Source organism: Rhinatrema bivittatum, chromosome 7 (assembly GCF_901001135.1).
Source record: "Rhinatrema bivittatum chromosome 7, aRhiBiv1.1, whole genome shotgun sequence".
NCBI classification, from domain to species: Eukaryota; Metazoa; Chordata; class Amphibia; order Gymnophiona; family Rhinatrematidae; genus Rhinatrema; species Rhinatrema bivittatum.
The window spans coordinates 100,697,540-100,719,331 of NC_042621.1; the positions used below are offsets into that span (position 1 = coordinate 100,697,540).

Below are 21,792 nucleotides of genomic sequence, written 5' to 3' on the forward strand. Positions count from 1 at the left end.
TATCTCATGCTTGCCCGCCTCAAAACCCTTGTTTACTAGGGTTTGGAGCTGATCTTGAAATTGGTGAGGCAGGGAGTCTGTCAAGTCTTGTATCTGCTTAAATAAGACCCTGTTGTATTGGGTCATATAGAGCTGATAAGAGGCAATTCGGGAGATGAGCAATGAGCCATGGAAGACCTGGCGACTGATGGCATCTAGAAATTTTTGCTCCTTGCCTGGGGCAAAGGAAGGGTGGGGTTTTGATCTCTTTGCCCTCTTTTGGGCAGATTCTATAACCACAGATTGGTGATCCAATTGAGGTTTTTGAAAAACTGGGGCTGACTGTACCAAATAAGTGGTGTCAGCCTTTCTGTTGACTGGAGGAACAGAGTCAGGGTGTTCCCAATTCTTTTTGAGGAGATCTAGAAGAACTTGGTGAATAGGGATGGAGGTTATTTCCTTGGGAACATCCAGGAATTGCAATAGCGCCATCATTTGATGTCTGTCATCTTGTTCGGTCTGTAATTGGAAGGGAACCAATTCAGACATCTCCTCAAAATTTATGAGAAGGCAAACACTTTCTGCTTTCAGTAGGAGAAGGTGGTAAAGGCAGGTCATCAGGGTCTGGTGAAGAATCATCAGTCCAGGTATCATAGGGATCAGCACCTGCCCCTCTAGGAGCCCGAGGGGGACAGGGCGGTGGAATCCCTGAAGGTCCTGGTCTAGGCTCTGAAGGAATCGAAGGAATAATTGGAGGCACAGATGAAGGCATTGAAGGCATCGGTGCAGGCATCAAGGGCCATCGATGAATGGATCGGTGGTGCCAACGGACACATCGGCATCGATGGATGGATCTGTGGTGCCGGACGCATCTGCATCGATGGATGGATCGGTGGTGCCGACGGACATATCGGCATAGATGGCTGAGGCATCGGTAGGACTCCCGATGGAGGGATGTGGAACGGTGTTTCTCCTCCCGATGACAAGGTAAGCGGAGAGGGCACCAGAGCCATCGGTGACCCAGGATCCATCTGTGGAAAGGCGGCAATGAGCGCTTCCATCCTCGAGAGCAGTAGTGCCAACGCTGCCGGAATCGGGTCAGTGGTCGGTTCCACGATCGGTACCTGTGTCGGTGCTGGAGGAACTTGGAGTCGATGCATCGCCTTGTCGATGACCTCCTGAACCAGCCGGTCCAGTTCTCGGAGTCTGGAGCAAGCAGCCCCAGCTCCGGAACAGGAGGAGGCAGAGGCATAGCCGGAGGGACCACCATTAAAGGCAGAGTCGTGGCTCCCAATCCCCTTTTGGGTGAGGGTTGCCTCAGTGACCCGGTCGCCGAAAAGGTCGGTGCCTTTTCTGGACGGGGTTTCTTCGACGGCGGCTCGGACGACGGCGAGGTCGATGATTTCGCTCCCTCAATGGTCCGAGACTTCAGATGTCGGAGGGGATGTTTCTCTCTACAATCCCCTCGGTCCTGAGGGGGAGTAGAGGTGGTTGATGGCGAGGAAGTCGTCGATGCTGGACGGTCACCGGTCGATGGTCGATACTGGCGCGAAGTTGACGGTGCCGGTTCTGACGACGTCGATGCAATAGATGGCATCGGGGTTTGAGCATGGAAGAGAAGTTCCATCTTCTCCATTCTGGCCTTAATGACACCATTTTGGTGTCATTAAGGCACATTTGATGCAGGTCAGGACATCATGCTCACATCCAAGACACATTACACAGACCTTATGAGGGTCTGTTATGTACATGGTGCAATTGCAGTCCGGGCACCGACGGAACCCCGACGCCATGGCCATGAAAAATTTGAGCCGCAGTACAGAAGACTGAAGGGGGACCCCTGCTGGCTGCAGGGTTAGTGCCATGCTGGGCATGCCCAGTAGGTGCCAGTCAAAGTTCTAGAAACTTTGACAAAATTGTTCCGTGACTGGGCTCCATCCTGAGATGTCACCCATATGTGAGGACTACCATCCTGCTTGTCCTGTGAGAATTTCTGTTACTCATTCCCAGGGACAGCAATAGATTAGTCTACCTGGCTAAAAGCATTACGGACTTTTCCTCCAGAACTAGTCCAAACCTCTTTTAATCTCTGTTATGCTAATTTCCTTGACCACATCCTCTGGCAACAGATTCCACAGCCTGATCATGTGCTGCATAAAAAAGCACTTTCTATGATTAATTTTAAAGTTGCTGGTTTTAGTAGTTTTTGAAAGGGAAAATAATGACTCTTTACTTACTCGTTCTACCCCATTTGTGATTTTATAAACTTCTATCGTATCCTGCCTCTGCCATCTCTTTTCCAAGCAGAAGAGTCTTAGTCTGTGCAGCATCATGGCAGAGCAGTTCCACTCCCTTTATCATCTTTGTTGCCACGCTCTACATCTTTTCTAATTCTGCAATGGGATTTTTGAGATAGGGTGACCAGAACTGCAGACAATACTCAAGGTATAGTTTTCACCATGGATCCATACAAAGGCATTATATGATAGTCTCAATTTTGTTCTCTATTCCTTTCCAATTAATTCCTAACATTTTATTTGCCTTTTTGACCATCGCCAGACACTGCGCTGAGGATTTCAAATGTATTGTCCACAAGGACGCCAAGGTCCTTTTCCTGAGTGGTGGCACCCAATACATAACCCAGCATTGTGTACTTTTAGTTGGTATTTTTTACTCCCTATGTGCATCGCTTTGCACTTTTGCACATTAAGTTTCTTCTGCAATTCAGTTGCCCAGTCTCCTACTCTCACAAGGTCCCTGTGCAGTACCTTTCAATCCACTGTTTTAACAGTTGAATAATCTTGTGTCATCTGCAAATCTGTTCACCGTAACTGCTGCTTCCTTTCCCTCATCATTTATGAATGTGTTAAAACAGTACAGGTTCAAGTACCAATCCCTGTGTTACTTCACTAACAACCCTTCTCCATTTGGAAAGCTGATCCTTTAATCCTACCTTCTATTTCTTGTCTAGTAACCAGTTATTAATCCATAATAGGACATTACCTCTTATCCCATGACACTAATTTCCCTGAGTCTCCTCTCATGGAAGCTTTATCAAATGTCTTGTGAATATCCCAGTATAGCTGATACACTCTCTCACCTTCATCCCTTCAAGAAAAAACCCATAGATTGGTAAGGCAAGACTTCCCTTTGCTAAAACCATTCTGACTCTTCCCATGTCTATCTACATGGCCAGTGATTTTGGTTTTAAGAATCGCTTCTACAAATAGCACTACCATTTCAAAGAAAGCTAAACATGCTGAAAAAAAACCCTATTTTTGTACTGTAGATATTATGACGGCTGTTAAAATTCAGGCAATACAAACTTTGTTTAAAAAAACCCCAAAAAACCCCTACCCTGGTTTCTTAGTGTGAATGGATAGATTTTGTTCTCCTTTAGTTTTCATCACAAGCAGTCACTGATGGATATCACGAGTCTAGAAAATACAGTGTAAGCTACACATGCCCTTTTCTTTTTTTAAATTCAGTTCTAAGGTATACCTATATAAATATACAACCAGCAAATGAAACATACAGAATCAGGAAGACATTTAGAAAAGCTAATTTTAAGGGGAGAGCAATTTTAAGGCTGCCTGTGGTATAAAGATTTGCTTTGAAAATGAAGGCTAATAAGGGGACAAATACTTTGAAGCAGGTGCAAAATCCCTGTGTTGAATGAAATCCCTGCATTACTTTCCCGCCCCAACCTAATCCCATCTACTTTTTCTAGCAGGTTAAAAAAAAGGTCCATGCACTGTAAACGTGTGCCCACTTTTACCTACATTAAAAAGGAGGGGCGATTTTGCAAACCACGTTTTCACCCAGAAACATGCATTTACTGGTGTAAAATCTTGAAAATTGCCCCCCCCCCCCCATCCCCCATAGTGACTTTATGACAATATTTACAATGCATTCTTTGAATTGGAAGATGTGAACACCATACCTAAAGCTTTAACAGCAATTTGCCGTGTCAAAGGTGGAGGGATGTTGATGCAGACTAGATCCACGTCCTGGTGCAGTAAGACGTCATCAGTTCGACTGGTGAAGAAGGAAATGCTCATTTCCTCTGCTAGCTGCTTTGCTTCATCCTCTGTCTTTCCCCATAGTGCTTCTACGGAGAAGCCCTCTGCACGTAACAAAGGCACCAGCACGCGGGCAGTGCTGCCAGTCCCAAAGACACCCACTCCAGGGAGTGTTTTCATTGTGCCACGTCAAAACGTGTGACTCATTGGGAAGACATTGTAGATCAAAAGCTTCAACCTTCTGCGTCTGTCCTAAAAGGGCAAATGTTAAACTGCAATTAGTACAATCAGATCTGGGCCATGTGCATACATTTGTAAACTACATTTGTATCAGGTTGAAAACCAAAAAGGCATCCACAGGTGTACTCATAAGTTTATACACCCCTGGCAGAATTTGTAAGGTGTGCAGCATTTTAAGAAAACACGTCTGTTATTTTTAATGTGTTCCAAATTAAACTATTGTGCTATTCTGTTCAAACGTTTGTATACCCTTAGGTCTTAATATAGTGTGATGCAAAAAGGGGGCAATAATTTATTTTTATTTATTTATTTATTTAAGTTTTTTATATACCAACATTCAAGACGGTGGTCCCATCATGCTGGTTCACAAGAAACAGGGGTGAAACTTTACCATTTAACAAAAGTGCAGAAAAGCAGTTACATAAAACAAGGGAAAACAATAACTTGGAATGAGAAGGGAAATGAAGATTAGATAGTAAAATATAAGTATAATGACAGCTTGCAGTCTTTTGTGATAGTTGTGAATGAGGCCCTTTATTTTCTCGTGTGGTAAAGCTGCCCATTCCTCTTGGCAAAAACCCTCCAGATCCTGTAAATTCTTTGGTTGTCGGGCATGAACTGCATGTTTGAGATCTCCCCAAAGTGGCTCAATGATGCTGAGGTCAGGAGACTGATGGCCACTCCAGAGCCTTCACTTTCTTCTGCTGCAGCGACTGAAGGGTCAGCTTGGCCTTATGTTTCAGATCATTGTCATGTTGGAAAGTCCAAGAGCGCCCCATGCGCGGCTTGACAAGCAGGAGTCTCTGACCACTGTCAATCCATCGCAAAATGTCAGTTAGTAATATCCCTAAGTTTGGTGTTCATGGCATGTCTAAAGCCTATTGATGTGAATCAAGGAGTTCATGTTTCTCAACCTTTTTTCTATTAGGACACACCTAAGAGATGATGCTCACATGCTTGATACACTGAACATATGGCCATCATAAGACTAAATGTAAGCATATGCACTTCATCCACAGGCGTCCCCTGCTTCTTAACAATGGGTGCAGAGCAGAACTAAGACATTTCCCTATATAACTCACCATACAAAAAAAAGATATTCTGATTCTTTTGTCATCTTAATAACAGCATCACAAACTCCCTCTACCACCAGTGCGTTGTAAAATAATACAAACTCCACTCTGTACCTGTCTATCAAACCTGCCATACCTCAGCAGCCCTAATTCCAAGAAATGAAACAGCAATAGCCCAACCCAGGAAAAGGCAGCAATCTACCACCAGTGCAATATAATATTGAGAAAATAAAATAAGGCTTATACAAATCTCTAGTAAAGTACCTCATCTCAGTCACATACACACAGAACACAGACAGACTGCCTCCAGACAGACCACAAATTACAAATGTGTAAACAAAACCTGGACTAGAACCCTTCTGCATGCAGTGCAAAACTGGAGACTAGAAACAAAACTATATTTCCTTCTACACTAAACAAAGAGAAAAGAGAAAAGAAATGCATATCCTCAAAACTGACATAGTATGGCCCTTGTACCCAGTCACTCCCCTCAATCTCCCAACTATTTGTTCATCCCTTCACATGCTCATATCCTTGTCCAACATTCCTGACACCCCCACCCCACATCATCTTCCTCATTCTCCCTTTCTGCCTTTCCCAGAATACCTGACAACTTTTCCTACCCTTTCCTGCTCAGCATCCCCTACTCCCCCAACCCAGCAGCCCCACACTTCCATCACCCCCCAACCCTTCCTCCTCTATTTCTCCCTACCCAGCAACCCCAACCTCCTTTCCCCCATCCCTTTCTATCCAGCGGACTGATTCCCTATGCCTTCCTGCCCAGCAGACTCAAACGCCTATCTTCCCTTCCTTCCTTCCTTCTCAGTGCATTTCCCCCTCTTCCTGGCTCCCAGCCGGCAGAAAAGACTTCAGTCCAATCCAGAGTCTCCTACCCTTTTTTTTTTTTTTTTTTAAATCAGCAACAGATGAGGGCAAGAAGCATTGATGAGAGAAAGATAAGGAGGCAGCAGTGGATCTACAGCACATATCTTTCTCCCTATGCTTCTTTCACATCCAGGCCCCATGGGGTGAAGAGAGCATCAGCAGCCTCACTGCTAGGTCAGGCAGAGGAAGGTAGCAGTGGTGTCCTGCCAAGCCCATATGAACAGGTATTGGCGATATCGTGCTCTGACCTGGTGAAGGAGGGAACAACCTCCCACTGGCCAGAAACAGGAAAAGGAAGCAAGAGCAGCTTCCTATCATACCCAATAAGAGTCAGCCAACTCCTGCCCAGACTGATGAGGAAAGCTCAGTCTTCTGCTGGCTCTGCGACACACCTCTCGGGACTTCCCAACACACCTGTTGAGAACCACTGCTCTAGATTGTCAGTTAACTGCTTTGTTAGGTAAGATAAAGAAAAAATCTGTAGTTATTTGGATCTGAATTATAACTGCTTCAACTTTGAGCTCCGGAACTGACGAGCAGAGAAGAACCAGCGGGCTGACGCCTTTTCACGGACCTTTGAAACGAGAACTTGAAAGAACCACCTCGACACATTGTCAATCCTGCAAGGCTCGTGATGGCCACAGCAGTCCCTGTACCACCTGATCCCCCCATCTAGAATACTATGTGTGATAAAACTACCGGTGTAAGTACCTTGGTACAATTGGTCATGAACTACCTCGCTAAATGACTATGTCTAATGATATATTGTAACCGAAACATTGACGGCACTTGTTAGAACGTACTATAGTACACTTTTACCTACATTAAATATGTGCCTACATGTAAACCGTTGCGATGGTATTTAACTTAGCAACGGTATAGAAAAGTTTTTAAATAGATAAACAAACATGTCCGGGAGAATGTACTTAAGTGGGCCCACGATTCCTGCCTGGCAGGCCACCCCAGAGAAGCTAAAACCATGGAATTATTCCTTCACCACTATTGGCAGCCTCAAATAAGATGGGATGGACAATGCTACATGGAGCCCTGTGCTAATTGTGCAGTCAACAAGAGCTCCTACACTCACCCTTAGGGGCCATTACCAGCCCTTGAGAAACCATGAACCCATGTGGCCAAGGACTTCATTACTGACCTACCTCTCTAATGACCGTACTTCCATTTGGGTTGTGGTGGACCAGTTCTCAAAACTGGCACATTTCTTTCCACTCTCCAGCCTTCCTACAGCATCAAAGCTGGCTCTTCTTTTTCCAGCGTATCTTCTGACTCCACAGCTTATCTGAACACATTCTCTCAGACTGAGAAGTGCAATTCACAGCCACAGTGTCCTTTTACAGATGTGATCTCGCAGAACCACACACAGTACTCACCAGAGACCTTTAGAAAGAATTTACTTCTCTCTTCCTACTTGTGATACTGTTCTTTAGGCTCCCACATATTCTATTAACGTTCCCTACACGGACTGGCTACTATGAGGCCTTTCCTGTTTGGTAACTGCTATTTGTTCATCTCCAAAAAAAACCCAAAAACCCAAAACCCCATGATATTTTGGCCCATGGGATTTCTGCATCCCAAATGCAAGATTTTGAATTTTTATTAAAACATAAGAATAGCCAAGCTAGGTCAGACCTACGTGCCACCTGGGCTGGCATGCTGTCTCAGACAGTGGCCACAGATTCACTAGCAATAAACAACAGGTGGGACTAGTATAGACGAATCATGCTCTGTAGATATAAAAGAGTGTGAAGCAACTTGGTCTCCACCCAGACTAATATTTATGTCCTTGTCTTCCAGGAGTGCACCCAGACCCTCCTGAACTGGGCAATGCTCTGACTACACTCGTACCTGGGCAAGTAGTTCAGAGTGAATTACACTTTTTAACAAACAGAACTCACTACATTTTTTTTTTTGTACATCTTTAAACTACTAATATACAGTTTCATTAGTTATCCCCCCCCCCCCCCCCGATTCTAATATTTTTGGATAGGACAATAAAATACTTATGGTTTGTTCTCTTCCACCCCTACCTTGCAAATCATCATCATGCCCCCCACCCATCTTCTCTTTTCCAGGATAAAAAGCCCTAACATTTTCAGCCTGTCTTCAGATTAGAGATGCCCCAGTCCTCTCTCTCCATTCTCAGTGACCTATTCTGTATCTTTTCAAGCTCCACTACATACTTTTTGAGATGGGGCATTCAGAAATGTATGCAGTTTGCTTTTTTTTTTTTTTTGTGGTTGCTGCTGCACTCTGGGTGATGATTTCAACTTGTGCTACACACTAATTTCAAGGTCCCATATTTGATAGCAGTATCCCAGAGTGAACCCCAGCAGTGTGCGCTAGTAATCTGGATTTTTTTTCTCCCAATGTGCCTCACTTTGCACTTATCTGTATTAAATTCCATATATCACCTGGATGTTTAAGCTCCCAATTTTTCAAGATACTCCTGCAGTTTTACATAATCAGCTTGTGGTTAACTACCCTATACAGTTTGCTATTGTCATTGAATTTCACCACCTCTCTTATCACGCCATCCTCTGGATCCTTTATAAACAAACTGAATAGCACTAGACTTCGTACTAACCCTTGAAGCACTACACTAGGTACCACCTCTCCAGTTAGAGAGCTCACCATTCAGTCCCACTTACTGATCCATGAATATACGTTGCCTACCCCATAGCACAGCCTATAGGTTTCCTAGAGTAATTGTGTGTAGTATTTTGTCCAATGCCCTTTTAAGATACAAATTATACTATGGATGCTGGTGAACCAGCTAAAATATGAACACAAGAATTACCACACTGGGTCAGAATTAAGGTCCATCAACAGTGGGCAATCCAGGTCACAAGTGCCTAGCAAATCCCAAACAGTAAATAGATCCCATGCTCTTCTTGGTTAACAGTTTATGGTCTTCTCCTCCAGGAACTTGTCCAAACTTTTTTTTATACCCAGCTCTACTAACTGCCTTAATCATACCCTCCAGCAATGAATTCCAGAGTTTTATTGTGTGCTGAGTGAAAACATTTTCTGATTTGTTTTGAATGTGTTACTTCAGGCTTCTCCAGCCTGTCCTGGGGACCCAACAGGCAGTCAGGTTTTCTGGATAATGCAATGTATATGCATGAGAAATTTGCATACCATGCAGACTCAGCATATGCAAATTTATCTCATGCATTTTCACTGTGACTATCCCGAAAACCCGAGTGGCTGTGGGGTCCCAAGCACACATTTGGGAAGCCCTGGGCTACTTACTAACTTCATGGACTGTCCCCTAATCTATATATTTTTTGAGAGCGTAAATAACCGATTTACATTTACTCACTCATTATATTCCACTCATGATTTTATAGACCTCTGTCATATACCCCCTCAGCTGTCTCTTCTCTAAGCTGAACAGCCCTAACCTCCTAAACCTTCCTATCTTGGTTGCCCTTATTTGTATCTCTTCCAAAGCAACTTTTTTTTTTTTTTTTTTTAAGATGCAGCGACCAGAACTGCACACAATACTCCAGGTGTGGCACTATCATGGAGTGAAAGAGGCATTATGACATTTCTCCATTCCTAACATTGCTTTTGCACTTGTCCATATTAAATTTCATCTGTCATTTGAATGCCCAGATATCCAGTCTTGCAAGAACCTCTGCACTTTTTTTTTTTTGTTTAAATATTTTTGTCAATCCACAAGTACAAGTATCTGAACAGTAATCATTCAAACACCATACAACAGTATTTGAACACATGCGTAAACAAAGTGTTTGACCAATATTATAGATAAATAGTAACTAACCCCAACCCTCCCCCCCATTCCCACACACCGGACGAACATCACGGATTATGCAAATTGAAGGTAGTAAGGAAAAAAGGAGAAAAGGGAAAAAGGAGTAAGACAAATAAGTGAGACAGAAATGCAAAAGGACAATCTGAAACATTGATTAAGAGAGTAATGATATTATGAGCGCACAAACACAATGCCATAGACTTGATGAAATTGGGTTTTAAGACCATGTGGGTACAAGTAAGCAATCTATTCTTTTTGTAATCACTAGGTACAGTTAAATGTATCATTAATAATTACTAGGTACAAAACAAATGTATTATCAATGAATACTGGGTACTATCTAGGCATGTCCGTAACCTGAGTCATTGCTGAGCTTGCGTGTCCAGCCAAAGTGTATAAGGTTCCCACGTTCTCTGAAAGGCCGCTAGTTTGTCGTGATGTATTGCAGTAAGCCCTTCTAATTAGAATATATCCGATGGTGAATGTTGGCCATTGTCGGTATATTAGGTTGTTTCCAATGTAATATTATCTCTGCTCTAGCTGCAATAAAAACTTGCAAAACTAACCTTTGTGTGTCCTTCTGATATTCTGGTTGTGGTAACCCTAGGAGTGTGTGCCAGGGCTTTGCGTTAACAGGCATATGTAGTATCTGAGAAAGCCACTGAAACACCATTTGCCAGAAGAGTAATTTTAGGGCATATCCACCAAATATGATAATAGGTACCCAATTCCCCGCATCCCCGCCAGCATTGGTCCGATATGGTTGGGAAAAATCTATGGAGCATTACTGGTGTATAGTGCCAGCGATAGAGTAACTTATAGCAATTTTCTTGCAACCCAGCAGAGAGAGAACACTTGTGAGCCATAGTGTGGACACTATCCCAGTCCTGATCTTCCAGTGATATCTGAAAATCAAGTTCCCAGCTGGTTTGATATTTATGCGGACCAATCTTTTTTCCATTAAGAAGTGCATATATTTTTGAAATAACGCCCCTAATGGTGGTGGCATGCTGGCAAAAACTTTTCAAACAAAGTACTAATTGTCCGGACCTTGCCCGCCCTAACCCCCTTACGAATAAAATGATATATATCTTAGCGTACAGTAAGAAATCTGTGTCATCAATTGGGTAGATGGCACTAAGCTGATCTTTTAATAGAATGGCACATTGTTGCACAACATGCCCTAAGCGCTGAACACCAGCTGCAAGCCAGTGCTTGGTGGGATTGGAGCGGTCAGATATGGGCACAACCGTATTAGTAAATAAGTGTGTCATCAATGAGTAGTGCTCGTGCCCTATTAGCGTGGGTTTCCACCTTTGCCAAACCTTCAGCGCATATGGCAAGTGTCTGATAGTGCTCCAAGAAGAGCTAGGCTGCCATGGAATTGCTGTGATTGGAAAATTTCCCAATAATGCTTGTTCTAGCCAAACCCACTGAGGATTATCATGCGTGCGATGAATTGCTACCAAAGCCTGGAGCTGTGCAGCGCAATAATACCACGGTAAGTTAGGTAGTTGCAGGCCCCCTCTAATTTTAGGTTGAAATAATATGGCCCTAGCAACCCGTGGTGGCCGCTTACGCCAAATGAACTCACAAATAATTTGCTGCCATTTTTTGAGCATGAATGATGGAATGCTAATGGGGATTGTGGTAAAAAAATATAAAAACCTGGGAAGAATAGTCATCTTATTTATTTATTTAAAGTTTTTCTATACCGGCATTCGCTGGAGAGACTATTGCTAGTCTCTCCAGCCAAGAAAGAGTATGTCTCAGCCATTTTCCCAAATTTTCTCAGATGGAGGCAAGGAGTGGTTGATAATTTAAGTCAAACAGTTGTTTGGTGTGCGATCCCAATCGAACCCCCAAATATTTAAGTGAAGTGGTGGACCATTTGAATGGAAATGATTGGCGTAATGTTTGTACTGCCAAGTGTGGTAAAGTTAAGTTGAGAATTTCTGACTTTTCATAGTTAACCTTCATACTGGATACGGACGTAAACCGTCCCAATTCCTCCATTACTCCCTGCAAGGATGATTCGGGATCTGTAAGAGTGAGCATAACATCGTCAGCAAACAATGAGATCTTAAAGTGGTCGGGTCTCCTAGATATGCCTTGTATGTCAGCAGCCCCCCTGATTCTGGTGGTGAAGGGTTCTAAAAAGAGGGCAAATAACAGGGGAGATAACTGGCATCCCTGTCTTGTCCTCCTTCTGATTGCAAAAGAGGACCCATAGCTACCATTGGCCTTAACCCTAGCATAGGGTTGTCCATAAAGCTTCCTTATCCAGGCTAGGAAAGATTCCTCAAAGCCCATGGTGAGTAAAGTATTAAAAAGAAAAGCCAAATGAACCAGGTCAAATGATTTTTCAATGTCCAGGGCCAGGAGAACAGCAGGTATTTTGTCTTGATGAACGAGGTCTATGATGTCCTCTATGCTACGGACATTGTCTGCCACTAAGTGCCCTGGTACAAAGCACACCTGATCACTGTGGATCAAGCCGGGAAGTACTCCATTTAGCCTAGCCGCTAAAACTCTAGCCAGTATTTTCAGATCTATATTTATTAAGGATATTGGTCAGTAAGAGCTACACCTGGATGGGTCTCGACCTGGTTTGGCTAGGACAATGATGCCCGCTGTGTTAGCTTCCTTAGTAAGGAGGCACCAACCAATAAGGAGTTAAATGCTTCAGTCAATGGTCCTATTAGTGATAGTAGTAACTAGTACTAGTGATAGTAGGTACCAGTATACCCATCTAGACCAGGCACCTTCCCCGGTTTTAGGGTTTTAATGGCTTCATCATGCTCTAGAGGCCTGTCGAGAGATTCTTTTTGTGCAGTCGTAAGTGTACCGACTGCAGGTAACCATCAATAGCTTCCTCTGACATAGAGGTATCTGGAGAGTAAAGCTGGGAATAAAAATCAGTTAAAAAAGAGTTGCGGATTCCCTCCGATGTGGTAACTATCTGTCCCTGGGCATCATGAATTTTAGCCACCACTGTTTCAGCTTGAACTGCCCGCAACTGTTTTGCCAGGTATTTCCCAGCTTTTTTACCCCCCTCAAAAAAATTGTTTTAGCAATGCAAGATAGTGACTAACAACAGTATCCTCTAATGAACGTAGCTGGTCCTTAACCTTCAATATTTTCTGGTAGATCACCTCCGAGTTAGTGGTGCTATGTGATTGCATTAAGGCCGACAATTCCAATAGCCACGCAGTACGCTGGCCCTCCCGTTCTTTATTACAATGGGCTGCCCGGGCGATACATGAACCCCTTACAACCACTTTAGAACGTTCCCAAATCGTCAAGGGGGACATGCCGTCTATTTGATTTTCTTTAAAGTAAACTTTTAATTGGTTCTCTACCTGTTTGACAAAGGTAGGATCTTTGAGCAAACTATCACTGATTCGCCATGGACGATACCCCATTTAAGGGTCCTAAATTAGCATTCCGCTCAAATCGTAGCATGGTTGGACCACGTTATATTGTCAATGTCTACCTTTTGGACCTTATTTTGCAGGGATGCTGATACAAAAAGATAATCAATTCTGGTGTAGGTGCAATGTGGGCTAGAGTAGACCGTGTAAGAACAGGAGTTTGGATGTCTCTCTCTCCATATGTCAACTATACACCAATCTTCCATAAAGGTACGCCACTGTCTACGTACCTGAGAGTCATAAATTTTGCCAGAACTGGAATCCTTAGCCAGATCCTGCACAAAATTAAAATCTCCCCCCAAAATGACATCCCCTTCTAAATGTTGCTGTAAGAGGCCATCAAGAATGTTAATAAATTGGCTTTGATGCATATTAGGAGAGTAATAATATGCTTGTCTACTCTAATTATTACAAGGACATACCTGCCTTGTGGGTCATAAACATGAGACATCTCTTCATGAACAAATTCCGAAGCAAACAAAATGCCCACCCCCGGCATACCTGTTATTCTTTGTGCTAGCAGCCCAATGAGTTAAGGGGAATTGTGAAAACATCAAGAGGCATTCATAGTGCTTCCTTACATGTGTTTCCTGGACAAATACAATTCCGGTCCTTTGCCTCTGCAATTCCCTCTTGAGTATCAACCGCTTTCGAGGTGTATTGAGCCCTTTAAAGTTTAAGGAAAATAGTTCAGTCGCCATTTATCCCATCAACATGGTATCATAAATCGCCACTTCATGTAAGCACCTCCCTATCATTATATAGATCCCTCCATGTGACTTAATGATTGAGAGTCCACAACCACTCCCCACTCGTTCTGGTGTCCATTTGTCTCCCCCGCGCATGAAAGAAACCATGAGTACCGGCATGTCCCCTATTAATCCTGTAGTATCCCCGTAACCTCCTATGGGATACTTCTCTCCCGAAGGTCTGCTTCATCTGATGCTTAACGGAACTTCCTCAAGGCACATGTCCCCCCCCGAACCCCTTGTAATCAAAACATAATAATTGCATTATAAACTATAAACCCACCAAGCTATGAACACTTGGCATCACACAAACCACTTTTAACCTGTGATAATGTCGGAGCAATCATTAAAAGACAAACCATCTCTGGAGCAGGTGCTTAGTGTGGTTATACATATGTGCTGTCGTAGCGCTATCCAGTCCACGTAAGTTGGGCATGCTGTGCTTCAGCCATGATCCGGTGCTGGGGATCGGCGGGTGTCCGGCTATCTACGGAGCTTCTTTCTGCCCTTTGCCATCGAGGTTCTGTGTCCATTTTCTGCTGGATCGGCACCATTTTGGGAGCTTGAAAAGAGACTGGTATTTGCGCCTTGGGAAGGCCTCAACAGCCTCAGCAATATTGGTGATTCGGTAGGCAGCTCCTTGCACTTGAAAGGTTAGCCCAAATGGATAGGTCCAGCGATATTTTATGTTCTTTTCCCTTAATTGAGCAGTTACTTCCCGGAGTTCATATCGCTTCTTAAGCATAACCGGAGGAAGGTCCTGATAGCCAAATTGTGGTTACGCCATTTTACTTCTTTCATCTGTCGGGCAATTGAATAAATACGTTCTTTAAGAGGAAAACTAGTGAAACATAGCACAATGTCCCTTGATCGTTATCGCTTCCGGGGCAGAGGGCACTATGTGCCCGTTCAAATCACACCTCTGGAGTGGTGGAAGCATGCTCTGAGGTATCTCCACTGTTCTGCGTTAGTAAAAAGGTACAGATTTGAGTAGCTACGTCATTCACCTCAGCAAAACAAGGGGTTTCCGGGACTCCCCTTATGCAAAGGTTGTTCCTTCTGCTCCGATTTTCAAGGTCTTCCACCTTAGCCTGTAAAGCCTGAATCTCGGAGGAAGAAGCAGCTTGCTGGGTATTCAGAGTGTTAATAGCATCTCCATGCCCATCGATGCAATTCTCAGCGTCATCTACCCTGTTTCCAAGTGCTGCGAGGTCGTCCTTTAAGTCGGCGACCGACGCCATGATCTCCATCTTGTGCTGTTTTAAATCAGCTCGCAGTTCGATAAACCACTGCTGAGCAGGGACGCAGTTGCAGATTTGTCCGGGTTTTCTAGTGCACTCATAGGGGCAGATTTTCAAAGGAATACGTGCGTAACCCCCAAAACGCTGCCCCTTCCACCCCCCCGGCGCGCCGAGCCTATCTTGCATAGGCTCGGCGGCGCGCACAAGTGCCAGGACACGCATAAGTCCCGAGGCTTTCCTGGGGGTGTGGCCGCGGCCTCCGGACCAGCCCCCGGACCGGAACATGGCACGCCGGCAGCCGGCCGGTGCACGCAAGTTACGCCTGCCTAGGGCAGGCGTAACTTGTAAAATAAAGGTAGGGGGGAAAGGTGTGTGTGTGTGTGTGGGGGGGGGGGGCCAGAAGGAAAGTTCACTCCGAGGCCGCTTCGATTTTGGAGTGGCCTTGGAAGGAACAGAGGATGGCTGCATGGCTCGGCGCGCGCAGGCTGCCGATTTTGCGCAGCCTTGCACACGCCGACCCTGTATTTTATAACATGCACGCATGTTATAAAAATCGGGAGTAGATTTGTTCGCGCTGGGTTGCGCGAACAAATCTACTCCCGCGCGCACCTTTTAAAATCTACCCCATAGCTTCTGCCAATGCCGCGGCCTCCTCCATTTCTGAACCCAAGTGTTCGGTGCCATCTTGGCCTGGCTCCATCAGGGTTTTCCCATATGAAAATTGTCAGAGATCCGTGGTTTTCCTCTTCAAAGTCATCGGTATTGCAGAAAAGATAGTTCCTCCTAGTTTATAGGTTTGTGCTGCCAAAATTCAAGGTTATATAATTAACTCAGCGGGTTTCAGGGGAACAGAGCTGAGCCGATATGCGTCCGCTCGCATTGGATGCAGACAGCGCCCCCCCCCAGAACCTCTGCACTTTTTCACAATCCGTTTGCAATTTAATACCTCGGAATGATTTGTGTGTCACCATGCATATCTGATAACCTCACTTGTTGTTCCCCTTTCCAGGTCATTTATAAATATATTAAAAATCAATGGTTCCAATATAGATCCCTGAACTACTTCACTATTTACCTTTATCCATGTGCCTAATTACAATTTAAAAGAATAAAAAGATTTGTGAAATGACTTACTTCCCAAAATCCATGTTGGCTATTTCTAATTATACCATTTCCTTCTCTGTTTTATTTTTTTTTTTAACTATTTATAATTTTTGATTTGCAGTTAACAAGTAATACTTGACAAGAAATAGTGTACAGAGAATACAGAATAGTATATCATAAGAATAAATGACTTAAAAAAAAAAAAAAGAAGAAAATAACTATTTGCCTCTGTTCCATCGTGTCAGAGCCCAAAATCATGGAGGAATCCCATGAAATTACGTGAGGGAAAAAATAGAATACAATATATTTCCAAGATATAAAGATACACGCTAGTTATACTATTCCTATTAGAGTCAGCATAAGTTATTCGGAGCTGGATCTAGCTTGGGAAGGATGTGCTTTAACTTTACTAGTCAAAAAAAGAATTTAATTGTATGGGATCAAACAACACATATTTTGCTCCAGCATGTTTAACAACGCATTTACATGGGAAATATAGCCAGAAAGAAGCACCCAGTACAATTACTGCTGGGCGCATCAAGAGGAAACGGTTTTGGGTTTTTTCAGCCTGCGTTATTTTTGCAACATCCGGGAATATACAAATTCCTTTTCCCAAGAAACAAAACATCTTTTTTTCTAAAAAAAACATTTTAAGGATAAATTCTCCAGCGCTAACGACACAATCAGTGTAGAGGTTTTTATTTCTTCTTCCTCAGTTGATGTTTCTAAAAAAAAAAAAAAGAGGATAAGTGTGATATCCATTATGGGAGATACTTCTGGTCTTACATTCACTGATGGTACAGGTGAAGTTCTGGCTGTCATGTAATATGCTTTGGAGATCGGTGGTATCATTCTTCCTTTCAGGCGATACAGTGCAGTGTGCTCCGCCGGAGCGCACTATTAACCCGTGATTGGACGCGCTAGCTTTACCCCTTGTTCAGTAAGGGGTAATAGCCCATCCAAAACACGCGTCCAACCCCCCCCCCCCCCGAACCTAATAGCGCCCGCAACATGCAAATGCATGTTGATAGCCATATTAGGTATTCCCGCGAGATACAGAAAGTAAAATGTGCAGCCACGCCGCACATTTTACTTTCAGACATTAGCGCCTATCCAAAAGGTAGGCGCTCATTTCTCTGAGCACCGGGAAAGTGCACCTTCCGCCTTAATATCATGGCGATATTTCAAAGGAATACGTGCGTAACCCCCAAAACGCTGCCCCTTCCACCCCCCATGCGCGATATTAAATCGGAGGTCCTGAAAGTTAAAAAAAGGAAAAAAAATTTTGAAATAGGCCCGTGGCTCGAAAACCGGACGCTCAATTTTGCCGGCATCCGGTTTCTGAACCCATGGCTGTCAGCGGACTCGAGAACAGACGCCGGCAAAATTGAGCGTCGGCTATCATACCCGCTGACAGCTGCCGCTCCTGTCAAAAAAGAGGCGCTAGGGACGCGCTAGTGTCCCTAGCACCTTTTTTTACCCCTGGGCCTAATTTAAATTAATTAAAATACTGTATCGCATGCACAGGAGAGTGGCCTGTGCGCTCGCCCGCTCTCCCGCGATTTTACTGTATCGGCCTGTTTATTTGTAGTACTTCAGCAAAGTACTTTCTCAACATTTCAATTGGCGTCACAAGTTTCTTTTTAGGAAAGTTCAAGATCCTTATATTACAACGATGAATGCTATTCCCTAAATTTTCAATCTTGTTTTGCAAATAAGTATGTCCAGTAACAATTGTATCCACAGAATTTTTAGTTTTAAATCCTTTATATCTTCAATCTCCTTTTGATTTTGTATTTCTGAAACTTGTGTTTTTACCTCATTTACTTTAACCGTTAAATCCTGCTGTTGAGTAACAAAACGTGAAAGCTGTATAGCAATAGCTTCCCAAATATTTTCAAGCGTTATCGAAGGTTTATTTAGAATAGCAGTCAGTATTTCCAACTCCGGTTGTTGAGGAGTCCTGGACTCCCCCATTATTAATTGTAGGGCAGCAGAGTCTTCCCTCGCCGTCCAGCTAACCGCTCCCGCTGTTTGCCCCTCTCACTCAGCTCCACCCAACGCCAGCTCAGCCAACTGAGGTAGATTTTCATCGCGAAACAAGGGAGCACTGTTTTCCTCAGCGCTCTCAGCAGGGGGGGAGGGGGCAGGTTGCAGAGGGGCCTGACTCGGCTCCGGCGAAAGAGTGGAATCCAGGTCTGGAACAGGTTGCAGTGGAGCACCACCCGCTTCGTTGTCCAAGGACGTTGCTTCAGAGGCTTTTTCGGGGTTCCGGATAATATGTTGATCCATTGGTCCTGTTAAAGGCAAACCTTCTGAAACTTTGGGGTAAGTTTTAGCTTTATCCTTCCATTTGCCCATTTTACTTCGAAGAAATCAATTTTCAAGCAGAATTATAAGGAACTTCTCAGAGGAGTCCGGAGCTCCGTGATTAGCGTGCAGCCATCTTGGATTCCTCCCCTTCTCTGTTTTATTAGTTTGTTCTTGATAAAATCTGCTTCACCATCTTATTTATCCATGCAGGCACGACTAATCTGTTACCAATTTTCCTATCAACTACAAACAGGCACACTTTCCCTCTTAACTCTTTCCTAATGTAATTTATGAAATTGAAAGGCAAGGGAAGAGTACTTATGGTGAGAAGACTACACTAAAATACCCTAAATAGCATGCGATAGGGGTGAAAGACCAGAGGATACAACAAAGGAAAGTGGGAGGGGGCTGAGACTGACAGCAAAGGCTGGCTTTAGGACAAATGGTCCACAAACATAAATGGAGCGACACCGCTCTCCACAAGAAGTTATTAAGTCACCAAGGAGATGCAGGGAAATTAAAACAGTCCCAAGAATTCCAAATTATTTTAAACGAACAGATTTTATTCATCAAGTCGGCTACTCCATTGCTCAATCAACACAAATTCTTTCAAACACGGGGTCCCCCGACATGGACCCGTGTTTCGCCACACGCGGCTGCGTCGGGGGGGGAACAGTGTATTCTTTGCGGTATTCAGACTTTAAGATTTAAACATCTCAGGCGGCAGTTCTGGCATTTAGGACAAATGGTGCCATGGGCAAAGATTTTTGATAGTGCACATTCCCCATTTTACATGGAGTATTTTTCTATACACCTCCTTTTCCCCCTCATTAGCAGGCCGATACAGTACAGTGCGCTCTGACGGAGCGCACTGTTAACCCACCATTGGACGCGCGTTTTCCCTTACCCCTTATTCAGTAAGGGGCCGAAAACGCATGTCCAATCCGCCGAACCTAATAGCGCCCACAACATGCAAATGCATGTTGATGGCCCTATTAGTTATTCCCTCACAATTCAGAAAACAAAATGTGTAGCCAAGCCGCACATTTTGCTTTAAAAAATTAGCGCCTACCCAAAGGTAGGCGCTAATTTCTTCGGGCACCGGGAAACTGCACAGAAAAGCAGTAAAAACTGTTTTTCTGTGCACCCTCCAACTTAATATCATGGTGATATTAAGTCAGAGGTCCCGAAACTTCCCAAAAGTAAAAAAAAAAAAACAAACAAAAAATTTGAAGTCGGCCAGCAGCTTGTCAGGTCGAAACTGGACCCTCAATTTTGCCGGTGTCCAGTTTCCGAGCCCGTGGCTGTCAACGGGCTCGAGAACCGATGCCGGCAAAATTGAGCGTCGGCTGTCAAACCCGCTGACAGCTGCCGCTCCGGTCCAAAAGGAAGGTGCTAGGAACGCGCTAGTGTCCCTAGCACCTCCTTTTGCCCGTTTTTACTGCCAGGCCTCATTTAAATACAGAACTGCACGCACAGGAGAGTGGCCTGTTCGCCCACTCTCCCGCGGACTTTACTGTATCGGCCCGTAGGGTTGCCAACTGACTCCAGATTTTCAGGACAGGTTAATCCAGTCCTACTTTTACTCACCTGTATGTAGGTACTTTTAGTCTTGCATTTCTTAGGGAATGCAATTAGGAAAATAATAAATCCCTGCGTGCAATGGGGTAAAACCAGGACTGATCAATCTGTCCTGAAAATCTGGAGCCAGGTGGCAACCCTGCCCCTCATGCACACACACTCTCTCAAATTCCATCTCCCTCCTTCCCAGACCTGATCTCAGCACACTGGGCTACAGCTGTTCCTAGAAGCCGTGTGTTAGAAAGGTTAGGCACCAAACATTTTTTTCCCATCCTTTGTGCTTTTTCACTTTTACTTTATTTGTCTACATTTTCTTTTTCCTCCCGCCCCACAGCTGAGCTGGAAAGATGTACCACTTACACGAAGGAAGTAACTGCCCTGTTTACCCCCATAAACAACACTGGCCCTGCTATCAGGAGATGCCTAGGGGGCGCCTCTTCTCTCAGGTTGCCCTAGGCAACCACCCAGCTCGCCCTCAGCCCTACCCAAAGGCCCCCACTGGTGGGGGGCGGGGGAAGCTAGAGGAAGAGGAGCTCACTTGTTGCCTCCAAAAAGGAAATCGGGAGAGAAACGTCTCTCTCATTTGTAAGTGACCCTGCAAAGCTATAACCTTACCTGTGTGTCTTTTCGCGGAGTTTATAAAATTACAACAACATCTGGAAAACAGTATTAAATATGCGATGCCAATCGACAGATGCAATAGGCTGTGATACGAGGCAAAAATAGGCAGCGGCGCGGTTTGATGATGGCGGCGCTATCGGCCGAGTCTGGCGGGCGACGGCCGACGCTGGCCCTGGCCCGCCTTCCAGACCGAGCCGAGGAGGAGAGCCGCGCGGCGAGTCTGGCTCCTCCCGCTTCTTCCAGAGAATTAACACATTACTTCCCAATCGGTTGCAATTTAAAGTACTTACATTTTCCTTCAGTTTTGAGCCTAGGCAGGGCTGTCGGGAGCGTGGGTTCTGTTTCCTTGCCTCCCCTCCTCTAGCGCTTATAACAATGCATAAGAAAGGTAAAGCGAGAATGCAGCCTGCAGGCGTCCGGGCGGGCGTTGGTCAGCAGCTTGCAGGGAGCAGGAAATCGGTTCAGGGGAGGAGTCCTGATCGCGTCAGGGATCAGCAGCAGGCAAGTCCGTGGGCTCCCCTCCCCCTGTCTCAGCTTCTGGTGAGAGCGGCCCGGAGGCAGCCCCCCTCCCCCCGCCAGTTAGCAGGGAGGAGATGGATATCCCGGGGATTTCCCCTGAATGTCTCTGGTGACACGATCGTTCCTCCCCCTGCGGGCCCCGGCTCATGTGGCGCCTGCAGCAAGAGGTGGGCGGATCCTGGCAGAGGGCGGGGAAGGATGGCAGCATGTTAAGCCACACACCCCCCCCTGCTCG

General features: G+C 44.8%; 1 protein-coding gene across 5 annotated transcripts in view; it reads right to left on the minus strand.

The window, feature by feature from the left end:
• GFOD2 (glucose-fructose oxidoreductase domain containing 2) overlaps window positions 1-21,522 on the minus strand; it is a 46,922-nt gene extending 25,400 nt beyond the window's left edge. The window contains exons 1-3 of one of the 5 annotated variants that reach the window (XM_029608814.1): window positions 21,329-21,522; window positions 13,931-14,096; window positions 3,923-4,253 (exon numbers count right to left, since the gene is read on the minus strand). In XM_029608814.1, the coding sequence (XP_029464674.1) occupies window positions 3,923-4,181 (259 nt within the window). In that variant the 5' untranslated portion in view covers window positions 4,182-4,253; window positions 13,931-14,096; window positions 21,329-21,522. Of the gene's footprint in view, window positions 1-3,922; window positions 4,254-13,930; window positions 14,097-21,032; window positions 21,198-21,328 lie in introns of those variants that run through there. The other 4 variants (XM_029608817.1, XM_029608815.1, XM_029608813.1 and 1 more) reach the window with 4 other exon arrangements.
• Window positions 21,523-21,792: the final 270 nt, after the last annotated feature.